This window comes from Equus asinus, chromosome 10, assembly GCF_041296235.1.
Source record: "Equus asinus isolate D_3611 breed Donkey chromosome 10, EquAss-T2T_v2, whole genome shotgun sequence".
Classification (NCBI taxonomy): Eukaryota; Metazoa; Chordata; class Mammalia; order Perissodactyla; family Equidae; genus Equus; species Equus asinus.
In genome coordinates this window covers 27,715,516-27,732,391 of record NC_091799.1, presented here as the reverse complement: position 1 = coordinate 27,732,391, position 16,876 = coordinate 27,715,516, and the positions used below count along the sequence as shown (strand labels likewise).

Sequence of the window (16,876 nt, the reverse complement as noted above, 5' to 3'; positions counted from 1 at the left end):
ATCTTATGTGGACCCCCAAGGTGTGAACCAGTTTAAAGTGTCCTGCTCTGGTTAAAGCAATCCTGCACATTATGCTCCCCTCTTGTCCCCAGGTAGCCCTGGCAGCATCCTCAAGGCACTGTATAATGGGAGCCATTGTGAGGAAGCGAGTTTTGCCAAGCTCTTTGAGACCCTCCATCTGGGGCTTCAGGACAGCTGGGAAGAGGGAGGTGTTGAGCTGTGGCTTAAAGGATGGTGGTGTTTCCTAGGAAGAGAGCAGGGGGAAGAACTCTTTTGAGGGGTGGGCTGGGAAGAGAGAGTATCCTAAGAATACAGGGAAGACATAAAAGGTCCTTTGGGAGGGAAGGTTGAAGAGTCAGTATGCAGCTTCAGGGGAAAGTATGGAGATGATGGGACCAGTGTTCCATAGGGTTGAGTGGAAGACACCAATTGGTTGGTCCAGGACCGGGGCGGGGTAAGACATAAAGCCATCAGGAGGGCCTTGCCTGTCTCAGGCACCATTCCCAGTTCCTCCATCAACCCCTTACCCAGAGTCCCTTGAATTAGCTTTATCCTTCCGATCTCCGGGCGAGCAGTAGCTCCAAGAAGATATCACAGATCCAGTGATTAGGAATCTGTCCCCCTGTGGATCCCACAATGTAAGATAGCTTTTTTCAGGCTTGACAGATCCTTGAACTTCAGGTTATGACCCACGCATAAATCAATTCAGTGGTTCATACTGCCATTAAAAAGAGGACATAAAGAGGAAGATGGGCACAGATGTGTGCTCAGGGCCAGTCTTCCACAGAAAAAAGAGGAGGATTGGCAGCAGATGTTAACTCAGGGCTAATCTTCCTCAAGAAAAAAGAAAGAAAGAAAAAAAGAGGACATAAAAAGAATAGAAAATATCACAGCATGCCACGGGTAACAAGGGTAAGTATTCTTTCACAAAACCTATTTTAAAGATGTGCGCGCACACATATTCACATGCATGTGTTTTTGGGACCATGACGTAAAATATGTCTCTCATTGTGGTTGGCGTTCAACATTTTTGATAAGCACAGCTCTAGGAGACAGCTTGCTAGCTTCCAAGCCCACATCTTACCTCTCTTGCTCAAATAAATGGACCAGATTAACGCATATTGTGTCATCTTCAGAATATGCTTAGGTTTGGGAATCACTAAAATCAGACAAAGCTGGTTTCAAATGCTGACTCCATTACTTTTAGCTGTGTAACTGTGAGATGATCTCTAAATTTTGATAAGGATAATTTCTTACTTATGATATGGATGGGAAGATTCAACAAATCATTGATTTGAAAATACTAAACAAGTTTTGTCCAGTTCAGGAAATGGGTAAGGAGTTCACGCAGAGGTTATGAGCCTGTGGGAAGGACTAAGATATTTATCTATCCATTCGTTAACTTAGTCATTCCTCTAACTACTGACCCAACACATATTTTAACACCTATTATGTGCCAGGCACTCTATTAGGCACAGAACAAACCGAACAGAACTGGCACGTGATCTCATGGAACTCTGAGTCTAGTAAGAGAATTAAACTATTTAATAAAAATATCCAAACAATAAAAAAGTACTATTACAGAAACAAATAAGGGAGTTGATAGAAGACAAAAGAGGAGAACTCCTAGAGAAAAGAGCTTTGTCTGAAGAGGTGGGGTTTAAGCTCAGAGTAGAATGATGAAGAGGAGTCAGCCATGACAGACTAGGGAGGAAAGGAGGGAGATTTTTCCAGGGAAAGATAATCATGGCATATGCAAAGGGCCTGTGGTGAAGAACAGAGAAGAGGCCATTGTGGCTAGAGCATAGAAGGTGAGAGTCAAGAGCAGTGGGAACTCTGGAACCAGAGTGATCATAACAGAGTGGCTGCTGTGTGGAGAATGGATGAGGAGGGTAGGCATGGAAGCAGGAAGGTATGTGAGGATGAGGAGTTCTGGGGATGTCAGGAAGACTGACGTGGCTTGAAGAGGGCATGGATGAGCAGAGGTGAAGGGGAGGGGTCTGGAAACAGGCTAGAGCCTCTGTGTGAAGAAGTCTGAACACCAAGAGAAGGCATTGCATGAGATGTTGACTATGAAGGAACTCTGAAATGTTAGAAAACACTGAACAAAGATGACATTTACATGACATTCACAGGGGGTGTCAGAAGGGTGAGTTAATAAACAGCTTCTCAGTTCTCCATCATTCTACAGTGCTTTATTGACACCAAACATGAGCTCCTTGCACCCTTGGGGACCACTCAAAACACTCCAAAGTACTGGGATCTCCCTTCTGCCAATTTAGAAGCTCAGAATTACTATGTAGCAGCTTCCTGCCTTAGAGAAAAGACGTTAATTATCTATTTTTCTTCCCAGATTTGCGGAGGAAGCAAGTCTCACGTTTGCCAAGCTTTAGCTATCCCTGGGATTGCAAGAGATCGGGGCCTTCCCAAGGATCATGAAATTCTGTATGGTCTAGTGTGTTCACTCCCCAGCCCGGCCCCTTACCATGAGAGCTCTCATGCTAGAGTTTTAACCTGGCTCAGCCACTTTCCAGCTGTGTGACCTTGGACAAGTTACCTAACCCTTCTTTGATTCAGTCTCCTGCATGGAAGAGTAGGGGCAATATTGGTAAATAACTCATAGGGTTATTGTGAGGTGGAAGTGACATAATTCACGGAGAGTTCCCAGAACAGTAGTTATCAATAAGTAGAGGTCAGTTGTCATCAAGAGCAGTAGCAGCAACAACATCAACAGCATTGGTTTCCAAGCCAGGCCTTCCAGCCACCTTCCCCCCAGGGTTAATTACAAATGGCTCAACGAGATAATGTATTGGACAGCAGCTGGGGTCTTACAGAGCTTCTCATTCAATAAAAATCCCTTCCTCTCCGTCCTCTCAACAAGGGTTCCACCCACCTCGAGATTTTCTGGTCTGCAATTCTGAGCAACAATAAGGGTTAGCCTACCAGCCCCATGTCAGAGACCAAGACTCCCCATCTATCACTGTGGGCCACTGCTGGTATCCGATGCCATTCTCTTTCCTTCCTCCACCCTAGGTCCTGAACTGAAGTAGGGGAGCAAAGAAAAGCCTTTATTCTGTATCACTTCATGAAAAGAACCATTACTCAGGGTAACTAGGAGGAATGGCTTTTGGCAAAGAAAAGAATGTGGACCAATGTTAGTTAGAAAAGAAAAAATTGAAAGAGAAAGTTGTACATATAAAATGATAGCAACTATATAGATAAGACCCGAAGGGTCCGTGATAATATACGGATCATGAATGTGATGGGGCCATGGGTTGTTTGTGTAGATCTATGTGGGAGAGTATATGTTCCCCACCTTGAGTGTATAAAACTAATTTTAAAAATGAATAAATACGGCAGTCCCTACCAAATTACAAATGTGTAATTTGTCATTCCAAATGTGTAATGTGCACCCTTTGAGGCAGTGATTCTGCTTTTAGGCAACTGTCTTACAGAAACGGTCTCACACTTTGCAAGAATATATACAGGTGTGCGCACAAGCGTACAAGGATGTTTACTCATTCATTGTAAGTACAGAAAATTGAGATAATGGTCCACAACAGGGGATGGTAAAGTGAATGTTGGTGTATTCGGTATGTTCACATCATGGGATCCAAAACGAATGAGATAGGTATGCATGGTTGACATAGAAAGATGCTTTCCATACATTGTTTATCTAGTAAACTATCAAATGGCTACAGAATGATATATGTTGTGGAGATGGCCCCATTAGCATACATGTGCATCCAGATATACACCATATATACATCCAGAAATGTATGCATTGGAAAATGCTAGAAGAATATAAATCAAACTATTGTCTTATCAAGGATTGGTCTTTGGATCCTGTCACTGGGATAGGATGGGAAGACAAGGCTAGGCCTTTCAATTATTGCTTTATATAACTCTTTCTCTCTCTCTCTCTCTCTCTCTCTCTCTCTTTCTTCCTCTCTCCCTCCTTCCTTTTCTTCCTTCTATTACAAAGAGCATACATTTATTTCACCATAATAAAACAAAATTAAGAAAATCCAATATCCATTCAGCCATCCCCTACCCTATCCCTTGATAAAGTGATAAATTTGCCATTTTAATTTCCTTAAGCTTCCATGCATAATATTCAGGGAAGGGAAACATAAATTTAAGGACAGATAAGGAGAACTGAATTAAAATCTATCAAGTTTCTGTTATGTACCAAACACAGTGCTGAGCATTCTCATATTGACATGATTAAATTCTCAGCAACTTGTTAAGGCGATACCAGGGGTGATATTCACAATACCTGAGACCTTCTAAGGCACAGGCACTAACGAGCAGGACGGGATGCCAGCCATCATACTGGAGCAGCCTTCTAAAGCCACTCTGTTCCTGACAGTGGAGATGTCAGGAGGGTCCTTGGGGAGGGGCTCAGGGCAGTGAGCTACTTATCAATGGGCACAGAAAATTTTCAGTATTTAACAAAAGGTACAGCCACATGGATGTCTATCAGCTGAATGTCAAAGCTGCTCAGTACAATGCTCTTGGGGCCTGGGAACCCAAGCAGTTGTCGCTTGGTAATGAAACTTCTTCCTTCTGTTCAACACAGATTGTCCCCTCTGTTATTTGCAGGTCCAAGCTGAAAAGCAGGCTGACAGAGCTCAGGTATGTTGAAGCAGCTTGAATTTATAGGCAAATTTTTAAGTGTGAAATGTGCAAGTGGGAGTGGCCCCTGGCAATGTCACTTCAAAGGGGTGTGGGATTACTTTTTGTATGGACTGGCCAGCCTCTGAATACCCGCCCACTCTTGACAAAATGCATGGCTGTGCCCAGGTCACCCATAAAAGAGAGAGCCTCATGGTTTTCTCCCAAGGGCCAGCTGAGACAACAGAATATGCATTTGGTCTGAGCTCTTGCTGTCAGATCTGCAATCTGCCAGTGGGATTGTCCCTCTTGTGTCCAGGCCAGGAGGACGAGGTCCTCAGGGACCATAATGCCATAAGAACAGCCCCTAGTAGTCACCTCATGGATAGAGTGACCGGTATACTGCCTGGAGTCAGGAAAAGTGTGCCCTCTACTTTCTTCTTGCCTACGTTTCTCCCTCTCCTGGCTTTATCAAAGCTAAGGGTGACTGGGATACAGTATGATATGAATGCTTTCTGTTATTTCAAATTCTCTTTGTTTTAAAGACTACTTGGAGGAACATTGAAAAAAATAATTTGGTCAGATGAATGCAGGGGAGATGAAGGCATGGATATGCAGGGTTGCTAAGAGCTCTGCCCAAGGCCATGCAGCCAGTGAACTGAGGAGCAAGGTTCAACATCAGTCTGCTCACCTCAGCTCCACTAGGCTGCATGGCCAGGACTGTGTCTTATTTCTCATGCATGCACCACTCATTCTCTTTGCACTTTTCTTTGCTGCCTCTCACTGCTACTGCTGAGATTTCAGAAAATAAGGGCCTCACTTTCTTGTTGTTTGAATAGAGTTCTTGAAAGAAAATACAAGGGAAAGAGTCATCTCTAAGCTATGATGTGGAGGTAGGACTGAAAGTGTGCAGGCTCTGGGGTACACCAAGTGGGAGAGGAGGCCACGAGCAACTTCCCCTACTTCTTGAGAGTTCGTCTTGTGCAGCGTCTGCATCTGGCACAATTCTGTCCCCTGTGTCATCTCTGTCATACAGGAGTCAGGTATCTACTCCCCATCCACAAGAGTAACTCAGAAAGGCTTGGCAGGCAGCTGAAATGCACAGTAGCTGGAATGGAAAGACTGTGTTCTCTTTAAGGAGCATAGGATCTGGAAGGCAGGCTCCAACTCCCAATTAAACAAACTATCATCTCTGTGTCACATGGGCCCTTCTGAGCATGACAGCTATCTACAGCAAGGCTTCTTTCTGGCCAGGAGCCTGGAGCTTGGTGACAGGGATCTAGGCTCTTACTTGGGTCTGTCACATCCTTCTTGTGTGGCACAGAGAGATCCAGGACTATTCAAGCTTCGGCCTCAGTCTCCTACTCACCCCATTTTTCTCCCAGGAGAATTACTGTAATGATCTTGAAGGGCAGAGGTGCTGCGTTCCTCACCTCTATTCCAGGGTCTATCATGGCGTCTGGCACAGTATAACGACTTTAAATATGGATGGTATGAATAACAATAACAGAAAGGTGTATTAAACGTTTACTGGGTACCAGACACTTTACATGTGTTATTTCATTTAAGTTTCCCAACCACACTGCAAGGTAGAATGCTAGTGTCATGCCCCATGGATAGGAGAGAAGTATGCGACTTGTCCAAGGTCACAGAGCTGGTAATGCTGGATGCTAAACTTAATTCTGTATCATTCTTCCTCCTGAATTCAGACTCTTTATTGCCATTTGTATTGCCTTCCAGCTTGGGGAAGGAGGGAAGGAATGGAGGGAGGCAGGGAGTAAGGAAAGGAGGTCAAACAGGATGATTGGCAGTGACCCACCCCCCGAATCCACTTCCCCACTTTGAAGATGTTTGCTGTTCTCCATCTGGAGCTTGATGGAGGAATGGGGGGTGGGGGGCAGAACATGCCTGTATTAGCTGCTTCTTGGACCCTCTCCTTGGCTTTCACTTACCTGTCATCAGTAATCCTTCCTGGTAACTTTGTAGCATTTATGTAAAGGAAAATAGCCAAAATCCATCTATAAACAAGCTACAGCCATAGACGCTTAATAAAGACAGATATAAACACATCCTCTGCATAGGTCCATAGAATCAATTGTCCTCTGACAGAACAAAGGGAATGGGTCTTTGCAACGGCATATATGAAAAAGAGTGAGAGGTTTTAGTCATCAGAAAGTCCAGTATGAGCCAGCAATAGCTGCAAAATACAAATGTGATCTCAAGCTGCATCAACAGAAGCATAACAGCTGGCAAGAAGGAGGTGAAATTCCTATTTTGCTCAGCAGACGAGCATTCCCACCTTGAAGAAGAGGAGGGTCAGTTCTCATGCTGTGCTCCAGGATACAAAAATTAGAATCTGCATCTAGAGGACAGTGACCAGGATGGTGAAACGTCTAAAAAATATGTCACATGGGACTAGCTGAAGAAACTGGGATTGTTTATTGAGATTGATTTCTAGAAGTTATAGGTGTCTTTTTCTGTTGTCAAATTTTGCAAGAAAGATGAGATTCACTTTCTTTGTGGACATGAAGGACCAGGGAAACAGATTTCAACTCAGTATAAGAGAAAACTTTCTAATAGTCAACATCGTCCGGAAATGCAATGAGCGCTTTCCTGAGTAGTGAGAAGGCCATCAAGGGAGGTAATCAAGAATCACTGGAGAGATGTTGGACTGCATACCTTCTGATGCTCCTGAAAACTCCAATTCCAGGAAAACTGACACTCTTTTCTTTCTCCCATCACTATCGAAGAACTGGAGCAGATAAACTCTGATAATTCAACCGAGTTATCAGATTTGGGCCATAAATCCAAAATGGCTTAGCCCAGAAGACACTGCTTGTGACCCCCACTGCCCAGCTCTTGTGCCTCTTCCCAGCTTCCCAAAACGCCCCCTGGAAGGTGGGATGCAAGAAGGAGGACTCACCTTTCTTCTCGAAGTCCCCTTTCTCTTCCCCCGGTCGGCCCAGGCTGTCCAGCGTGTGGGTCACCTGGCTGCCAAACTCGTCCTCCCGGGAGACGTGGTTGGCCCGCCGGGGTGGGTCCTCCTCCTCCTCATAGTCATAGTCATCCAGGATGGGGGTCTCCCGGATGGGCACGCCGATGACGGAATTGTGGGCCTGCAGCCGGGAGGAGCGGAAGCTTTCCCGGGCTTGGGGACCCAGCAGCACCGACGGGATGTAGTGGATCTCATGCGTGGCTTCCGTGCTGGCACTCTTCTGCGGGATGCGACGACGTTTCTGCCAGCGCCGCTGGGCATACAGCGCCACGGTGAACACCAGCAGCAGCAGCAGCAACGCAATGAGACCGCCCTGGAGCAGAAGGGAAGGAGGACAAGCAAATGGGCCTCTGTTCTTTGGGCTAGAGGGCCAGAGGGGACTTTCCTGTCCACCACACCCAGCCCAGATCCCCGGGTTGGCCTCATAGAGACTCAGGAACCACCAGTCAGTTTCGAAGCCAGAGAGATGCTGTTTCCAAACCTGGCTTCCTCACCACCAGCTGTGTGACCTTGGGCAAACGGCTTGACTATTCTGAGTCTTGCTCTTCACATCAGGATGAGTAAGAATCCCTGACCTCTCTTCTTCATAAGGTCGCCTTAAGGAGCAAATGAGATGGCTAACAGTCACATCAGAGCAATGCAGACTACTAAACCTTGGGAAGAGTCAGGGCTGGGGCTTCACTCAAGTGAGTGTCTGAGTCCTGATTCTGCCTCCCACTAGCTAAGTGACCTCAGGACATTTGCTTACACTCTCTCAACCTTGCTTCCTCATCTCTAGAATGAGCCCACTGAGGGCTCAAGGGATAGTAGCCTTTCTTCCATCCTGCTGCAAATATAATATAGCATTATTAAGCCAAATAATTTCTGTATAGTGTATATTTCCTTCATTATCAGAAACACTAGTCTTTTTTTTGAAGAAGGCTGGCCCTGAGCTAACATCCCTGCCCATCTTCCCCCACTTTATATGTGGGACGCCTGCCACAGCATAGCTTGCCAAGTGGCGTGTAGGTCCACATCTGGGATCTGAATCGGCCAACCCCATGCTGCCAAAGCAGAATGTGCGAACTTAACCGCTGCACCACTGGGCTGGCCCCAGAAATACTACTCTTTTAATGTTCGATTCCCAACAAGGGTCTCGGGACAAAGTAAGTGCTTCATAAATATTTGGTGAATGAATGAATGAACGAATGAAAAAATGAACATTTCTTGGGCTCCTTTAATCAGAAGCTTAAGGCAAATTGAAGTTATTTTTCTTTAATATACCCAAGTGGTAAATATTTGATTGAGTCTGCATACCATACATTAAATTGAAGTAGTCTAAAGTGTTTTGAACACATCTTATGATTCACAAGATTCATGAAATGCCGTGCTCTGTGAGCTTCCCTTAAGGGCCGGGGCACTGGCAAAACACGTCTATATTCCCCACGGCACCTGTCGAGGGCTCAAGAGGGAAGGTTTGCCTTCTCCTCGCCTCCCTTATTCGCTCTGAGCCAGAAAGATCTCCGATGAACAGGGGGAGGCCCCTTGGTTTTCTTGCTTTTCTTCACCATATATTGCGCTTCATGTCTGGGGGACTAGAAGCCACTTTGCCGAGTCCCTGCTGTGTGATCTCTGGAGTTGGGAAGGGTCACCCTTGTGACCTGGGGGAGGAGGATTCAGAAATCAAGAGACTCAGATACCAACGTGGCGAGGAGCAGAGCAAGATCTGAAGCTCATGTTTTGTGTTTATTTTGTTTCGTTTTGTTTTTTAGCTCAAAAGCCTATACTCTTTCAACCACACCCATGTGGCTGACTGCTCTTCCTTGACTATGATCTCATTGAAGGAAAGCATGATTTCCGACAACTACCTGCCTCACATCTAACACAGACGACAGATGTTAACCCTGACTACATTATCTTGGGGGGGGGAATCTACTCTTGAAGGTACCTGTTTAGGCCAAGAAGAACATTATTTACCAAAATGACTCAGCTCTCCTGCTGACTACAGTAGAAAATGATCGTGTTCTTTCTGCAAGGCCCTCAGCTCGCTGAGCTAGAAGTCATCACCTCCCCGTGGGGTAGGGAAGGGCCAAGAGGTGGCCAGATACACAGGGATGGCTGATAGCGTTGACTTCAGCAGCCAAGTCCTCTAGAGGGATCCCCAGGAAGCTTTCTCTGGATGTCAGAACTTAAAAACAAATACACAAACCAAACAAAGCTGTAAGTATGTGTATTTATGTATATGTGTGTGTGCAATCTGTCAAATAAAATATATGTAAAATGCATGTGTGTCTAGAGCCCTAGGAAAACAAGAACTGATCCTTTTTCCTCCACAGTCATATAATAGTGATTGTTCCGTGTCTAGATACCATGTGTGACCCGGTATTACTTGTCAGTTTTTTGCATCAGAGATACGAAAGGAAGGAGACAGAAGGAGGAAGTGAGGCGGGAAGAAATTTAGAAGGAAAGAGATAATAGGAAAGAAGAGTGAAGAGAGAAAGGAGGCAGGAAGAACACTAACACTTGGTAAAAACAATAACAGAGCGTCTCCTTCCTAATTTTGCTTAATGCTATTTTCATTTCATCTTCAAGGCAGTCCTATGTGATAGGGGCTACAGTTTCTGTTCCATAAATGAAATGAGGGAAAGGTGGTTCAGAAAGGTTAAGTAACTTGACTAAAGTCACACAGGTTTTGATCCTGGGTCCAAGTGGATCCAAGAGGCCAGGATGTCGTAAAGCAGGGATTTGAACCCAGCTCTTCACTGCGCACCCACTGGCTATTTGACAGCACAGCAGTTCTCAAGGACCAAAGGGAGGGGAAGGAACAAATGGGGAAGATGGGAGGGTGCACGAAGAGGGAGGGAAGCCTGAGAAGGGAAAAGGAAAACACAGTTTTCAAATCCAAGATTCAATGGGCATGTCCCGAGGCCTCTTCAGAGAAGCTTTGAATTATGGCCCATTGATGCCTTGGGGAAATCTTGCCGGACTCAGTCCTCTATCTGCTCATCTCTGGGGGTTTCACATGCTGTAAGAGTCAGGCCCTGCCTGGTCCAGAGCCCTTCCTCCCTGGCTCCTTCTGCCCACCTCAATTACAGGTGTTTGACCCTGTGGTCAGATCCCAGGACCAACACTGACCTGGAAAACACAAGGCCTAACCAACCTGTCCACCTACAACCACCACCACCACTCCCTGCCCCCATCGCACCCCAAGAACCCTCCCTGGTCACCCCGGTGGTCCTGGATCAGCTCATAATCCACAACTTAGCCCCATCCTTTGCCTCCAGAGCCCTCCGGTGGTATGTGGCAAAGCGGCTAAGAGCTGGCCTCAGAGTAACAGGATTTGAGTCCAGGTTCTACTACTTAGAGGCTGTGTGACCTTGACTAGGTCACTTACCTTTCAGAGCTTTGGTTTTGTCATTGGTTAAATGTGGGCAGTATTCACAGCATCACCTCATTGGGTCATAGTGAGGCTAAGTATTCAGTGCAGTGTGGCCACACAGTTACTGCTCACAGGTTGTTAGCTATTGCTTTTGTCAACGGCATTCAGAAAGGGTATACTTAATGTTGAATGAATAAACAAAGGAATGAATGGCGGAATGATTTGAACTTCTACCTCTGAATGCCTATTCCACACTTGTCTTGAGTCCCCAAATCCTTCTTAATCAGGACCACTTCACATAATGCTCTGTTACTTAGATTTACAGTTGTGCATTAAGCATCATTGTCCTATGTTAAGTGAGGAAACTGAGGCACAGAGACAGGTGGTCCATTACCCAAGGGAGTGCGGCTGAGATTCAAACTATCGTCAGCATGGCTGCACGGTTCTGATCAGGGTGGGAAGGGACAGGAGCACCAAAGGCTTGATGACCCCCTGCCCAGCCTCACATCCCCCTTCTCAAATTACCTAGGCAATTTCACGTGTCGACGTCCCAGCATGAGAAACCTCCAGAAGTTTGTACAAAAGAACACTACCCGCCTCCCTTGCCTGGCTTTGACAAGGGCTGAGCTTGAGAGGCCCTTTAGCTTGATGATCCTGTTTCTTTCGACCCTGGCCTTGCCATTTGGTATGATCCCAGGGGAGTGGCTTCAGCCCTCCTGATGGGGCGTAGGCTCCCTATTCGCCCTGACCTCAGCTGAGCCACCAATCATATAGCTTCCATTACAGATTGGAAGTTCACTGTGAAGACCTGGCCAAAGGAGAATTCCAGTATCCAAGGGCTCACTGTGCCACTGACCAACTGAAACACTTGTCCCCAGACTGGGCTCATGAAGGGCTCAGGGGACCTCGCCCAAAACACGGTAGAAGCTCAGGTGATGTTACAAGCACCAGTCTGAGCAGCACTATGTCCCAAGACCCTGAACATGTGGTGGGGTACAGGACTTTGGGGACAGGCTCTGAGCATGCAGGAAAAGGTCCTGAATTCAAGTTTACTCACTGTACGACCTGGAATTTCCCAGATTCCCTGATGCACCCTCAGTTTACTCCTCTGTACATTGGACTTCTCAATACTTGGAATAGTACAGCCCACAGTCAGGGGCAAAGACTGGGGATCAGAAAGACTTCTTTAAAATCTCATGCTACCACGCATAAGCTGGGCGATGGTGGACCAAGGACTGAATGTCTCTGAATCACAATTTTCTCATCCATAAAATTGGGTCAAAAACATCCTTCGAGAGGGAGGTTCCATGCGAGCTCATGGATGTGCATGGTAAACGTGATAAACTCCCGTTCATGGTACCCACAGGGTTGTTACGCAAATCAAATCTGAACACTGCTGTGACGCCCCTTACAAACTGAAGGGTGCTGTGCAAAAGCAAAGGAGCTCGAGAGAACCATTTGACTACCTCTGTCCTAGTGAGACGTTCTACGCAAAGAAAGATGGGTAACTCAGAATCAAGAAGAAACTGTCATCTGCATCCACCTGGATGCAGTACCGCTCCACTCCTGCAGAGCTGTATCCTCACTTTGCGGGCTTCCTTCACCAAGGGCAAGAAAACAGGGAAGCAGGAGCTGTTAATCAAGAGGTGAGCAGCACCAGAGTATCTAGCCATGGAGTCGACACACCAGGAGCAAACACAGGCCCTGGGAGTGGAGAAAACACTGCAGGACAAATGGGGATCCCAGGAGGAAGCAGAGGAAACAGGCAGAAGGCTGTGAATTTTTAGAAAGCAAGTTAGGAAGAGGCCAAGACTCCAGGGGTGGCAAGCTGAGGCCCAATTTGGACTGTGTTCACTCTAGGGCAGCACAGACTAACAAGGTTACAAGAGTGGCAGGGAGTTCCAGAAATAAAAATACCGGTTTGTTCATTAGGGGTTGGTTTCTGCAACATTACAAGCAGCACATGATTAGTTTTACCTTCTTCTTATGGGTCTGAGGATTTCACTAAGCTGTCAGGCAGGAAGTGGGAGAGAGACAGGAGAAGGAATGTGTGTCCCCAACCCTTCTGGAAACTTCCCTAATAGAAGTTGCTCTAGAATGGGGTCAGCCCACTGCTCATTCTGTTACTGCCAGTAAGTCTCAGATCCCTCAGTGAAGCCAGACAAGGGGGAGGGTGGGCGATGTCAGGGCAGAGGGGCATGGTGGGGAAATCGGGTGATGGGGACATACAGGCAGCCTGGGGTTCTCTGCTTCCCTGCTTGCTGTTGGCAGTCACAAGCAGACTGTGATATTTTATCTCCGTGGGCTGCAATAGGCTCACCTATAAAATGTGCTGATTGTTCCCAATGGGCAAGGTTATGCTAAGGATTAAACAAGACAAAAAAAGCCTGGCACCACAAAAGTCAACCAGTATCAGCCTCATTCCTTCAGCCTCTCTATTCCTCTATCCCAAACCAAATCCTGTCACACCCCTCACTTTCTGGTTTAAACCCCTCTCCTGGCTCCCCTGGTGCCCTCAGAATAATGTCCAGATTCTTAACCTGGTACCCAAGGCCCTTTATGACTAGGTCCCTGCTCCCTTCTCATGCCCCAGCTCCTCATAAGTCCTACCTTCTACCCTGTCCTGAATTCACACGGAGCTATGAGTATTCCCCAAACGTCTGATGCTCTGAGCTCTTCCATGCTGGCTGCTCCCTCAGCGCAGAGCTCTCTCACTCACTCCTTATAGCATCTGAATAATGACCTCCCAAAATTCAGGTTGACCTAGAACCTCAAAATGTTATCTTATTTGGAAATATGGTGTTTGCAGTTGTAATTGGTTAAGGAGAGGTCATATTGGATTGGGTCGGCCCTACATCCAATGACTGGTGTCCTCATAAGAAGAGTAGAGGACATTGAAAGCTATATACACACAGACAAGAAGGCCATGTGAAGATGGAGACAGAGATGGGAGTGATGCATCTACAAGCCAAAGATTGCCAGCAACCGTCAGAAGCTATTGGGACAGAGTCTCCAGAATGAGCAAACCCAGCTAACATCTTGATTTTGAGTTCTGGCCTCCTGAACTGTGAAAGAAGACCTTTCTGTTGTTGCAAGTCCCTCAGTTTGTAGTAATGTTATTGCAGCCTAGGAAACTAATATCCTCCTCTTCACCTCCTCAGCTCAGCTCGCCCAGCCATCCCAGCTCGGGGACCACTTCCTCAGGGAGTATCTTTGCCTCTTCAAGTTGGGGCAGGCTATGCTCTCTTCCCTCACAACTACCATGGCCATCAGTCATCTGGCTACACCGCCACCATCTAATTATCTGGATGACCATCTTCCCACTCTAGGTCCTGAGTTGCCACTTACGCCTACCATTTACCCAGCCTAAGATGCCATGCTTGGTCCAGAGAAGGTGTTTAATAAGCATCCAGAAGCCGCAAATCCTGACCAGATGAGCCAGAGGCACGTAAATCTGCAGTCCGTTTATCAGCTCTGACCTCGGCATCCAGAGGCACCTGATCAAACCTTACATGGCCCTTCTTTGCTGCTCTGCCTTGATCCCAAAGCTAGAGCCTCCAGCTGGTTTGTTTACATACACAACATCAAACATGGAAAAAAATACAGAGGAGAAAAATAAAAAGCACCCCAAAACCACCCCACCGAGAGAGCCTTCCAAAAAGTCAAACTTAGAACTCCATTCAGCCCGGCCTCATTTTAATCTATTTTTCATGTTAAAATATCCAGGCACAGGAGAAGGAGCCAGAGAAAGGAAAGAAAGGGATAATGTGAGAAATGCTTTATTTGACAGTGTGTCATTCGGAAACTGATTATTTCTGTCTCCGGTCTTTTTAATATTCCCTCACAACGGCCAAGCTGCAAGGGGATTTGGTATTCTAAGGCTGGATTTATAATACTCTGTTCCGCAGTGATAAGAACACGGGCCTTTAATCCTCAGAGCTGTGAACATGCATATTCTCCCAAGTAATGTCCTTCCCTTCTCATCACTTGTGTCTGGTCCCGACAGCCAGCCCCAGGATGGCTGACGACTGATGATCCACTGGGTGTTCTCTTGGCCAGTAGCTGAGTGTCAGAGCTGGTAGGGAAAGGGGACAGGGCTCCAAGTTCTCCGGAAAGTCTTCTTTCAGACCTCAGTCTATGTTTACGCTGGAGGGATTATTAGAAAATAGTCCAAAACCTTGCTGTTCCAGAAACTGAAGCTCAGAGAGTGGAAATGACTTGACCAAGATCACAGAACATCCTAAAATGGTTTTAGGGGCAGAATATGCAGCTGATACTCTCCAAAGATGCAGAGAAATCATGTGAATCCTGAAAATTTGATCAAAATAGCTTCCACCATCCTAACCAAAATAGCTTTCTCTCCATCCTATGGCTGTCCTATGTCCCAGTTGTCATTGCCTTTCATCATGATAATTTTAGCACACTCTGAATGATCTCCCAGGCTTTGCCCCACCCCCACTTCTTTTCAATCCACCTTCCCTACCACAATGAAGGCACAGCTGGAAACAGAGCCCCTCCCCATTGACTAAGCTGGAAAGTCCTGCAGATTGACAGTTCAGGTTCTTGTCAATCAATCCTCCACCTTCGTGGATAACCTGGTCTCAAACACATATGCTTTTGAAATATCCTTCTCAAAATAGATGCTTCACTCATGCATGCAACCAACCCTACTGAGCACTTACCACAGAGCAGGCACTGTGCTAAGTACCCACCCACACTGCAACTCCCTGTTCCTATTCAATGCCCAGAAATTTTGCCCCAGCCGTTTTCTCTGCCTGTGATGCTGTCTTCATTGTTATTCCTCACCCCTACATCTGCATGTCCAAACACCACCCAGACTTCAAGGCTAACTTCAAGGCAGTCTCCCTGGTGAACTCTTCTGGGAACTCCCCTCTCCAGCCTCAGCCAGGAGGAATCTCTTTATCCTCTGAACTCCCACAGTACTTCATCTTAACCCTCAAGTTAAAGAGCCTTAGCATTTTCTACTTTGTATTACAGTTACTGATGCTCATCACTCAGCTCCCCTACTGGTTAGATTATTATACCCATTGCACAGATGGAGAAATGGAGGCTCAGAACATCAACTTGCTTGAGAGCACACAACAAGGTGGCAAATATAGGGGACAAGGCCTCCCAGTTGGGGTAGCTTCCAGTAAACTTCAGGCTCACTCTCACACAGACTGGGAGTGTGCACTGGACCCTGAGGGAACCGCAGGAGAATAAGATGATGATACAGGTCAGAACCACATTGCAAAAGGCATGACCATTCTTTAGGCATTAAGGATCCAGAGGTGGTTTTTTTCTTGAGTAATAGGATGGCAAGATCACATCGGATGTGGTGGACAGACTGGAAACAGGGAGATAGGTGAGATGGCAGTTAACAATAGTTTAGGACAGCAGTTCTCAACTGGGGGCAATTTTGCCCCCCAGGAGACATTTGGTAATGGAGACATTTTTGGTTGTCACAGTTAGGGAGAGGATGCTACTGGCATTTAGTGGGTAGAGGCCAGGTAATCTGTAAGCATCCTTCAGGCACAGGACAGCCACATACAACCAAGAATTGATCTGGTCCCAGATGTCAAGAGTGCAGGGATTGAGGAAGCCCTGATCTAAGAGAGAGATGATGAGACTTGAAATAAGAGCAGTTGAAGTGCGTAATTAACTAATGGGGTAGTAATAAGATATACACAAAAGAGTGGGAAGATTCGGTGTTTGATTTGCAGGGAAGGGAGAGGAAGAAGGTGCCAACAATGACACTGAGGTGTGGATTCTGTCACTGGATTAGAGAGCAATCTATCTGTGTTAATTTTTTCCTGGGTAAGCTCCCAAAAGGTTATGAAAGATCCCAGCACATAATCAAATGAAAAGATAAGTTTACATGTGTGAACAATTAGGAGAAGATAAAT

The 16,876-nt window shown here is 46.3% G+C and overlaps 1 protein-coding gene across 8 annotated transcripts in view; it reads right to left on the bottom strand.

Moving 5' to 3' along the window:
- Positions 1–16,876, bottom strand: part of ASTN2 (astrotactin 2) — an 829,157-nt gene that overhangs the window by 631,596 nt on the left and 180,685 nt on the right. For all 8 annotated transcript variants that reach the window (XM_044778942.2, XM_070518865.1, XM_014830403.3 and 5 more), the window contains exon 3: positions 7,541–7,925. In XM_044778942.2, coding sequence (XP_044634877.2) covers positions 7,541–7,925 — 385 coding nt within the window. The remainder of the gene's footprint in view (positions 1–7,540; positions 7,926–16,876) is intronic.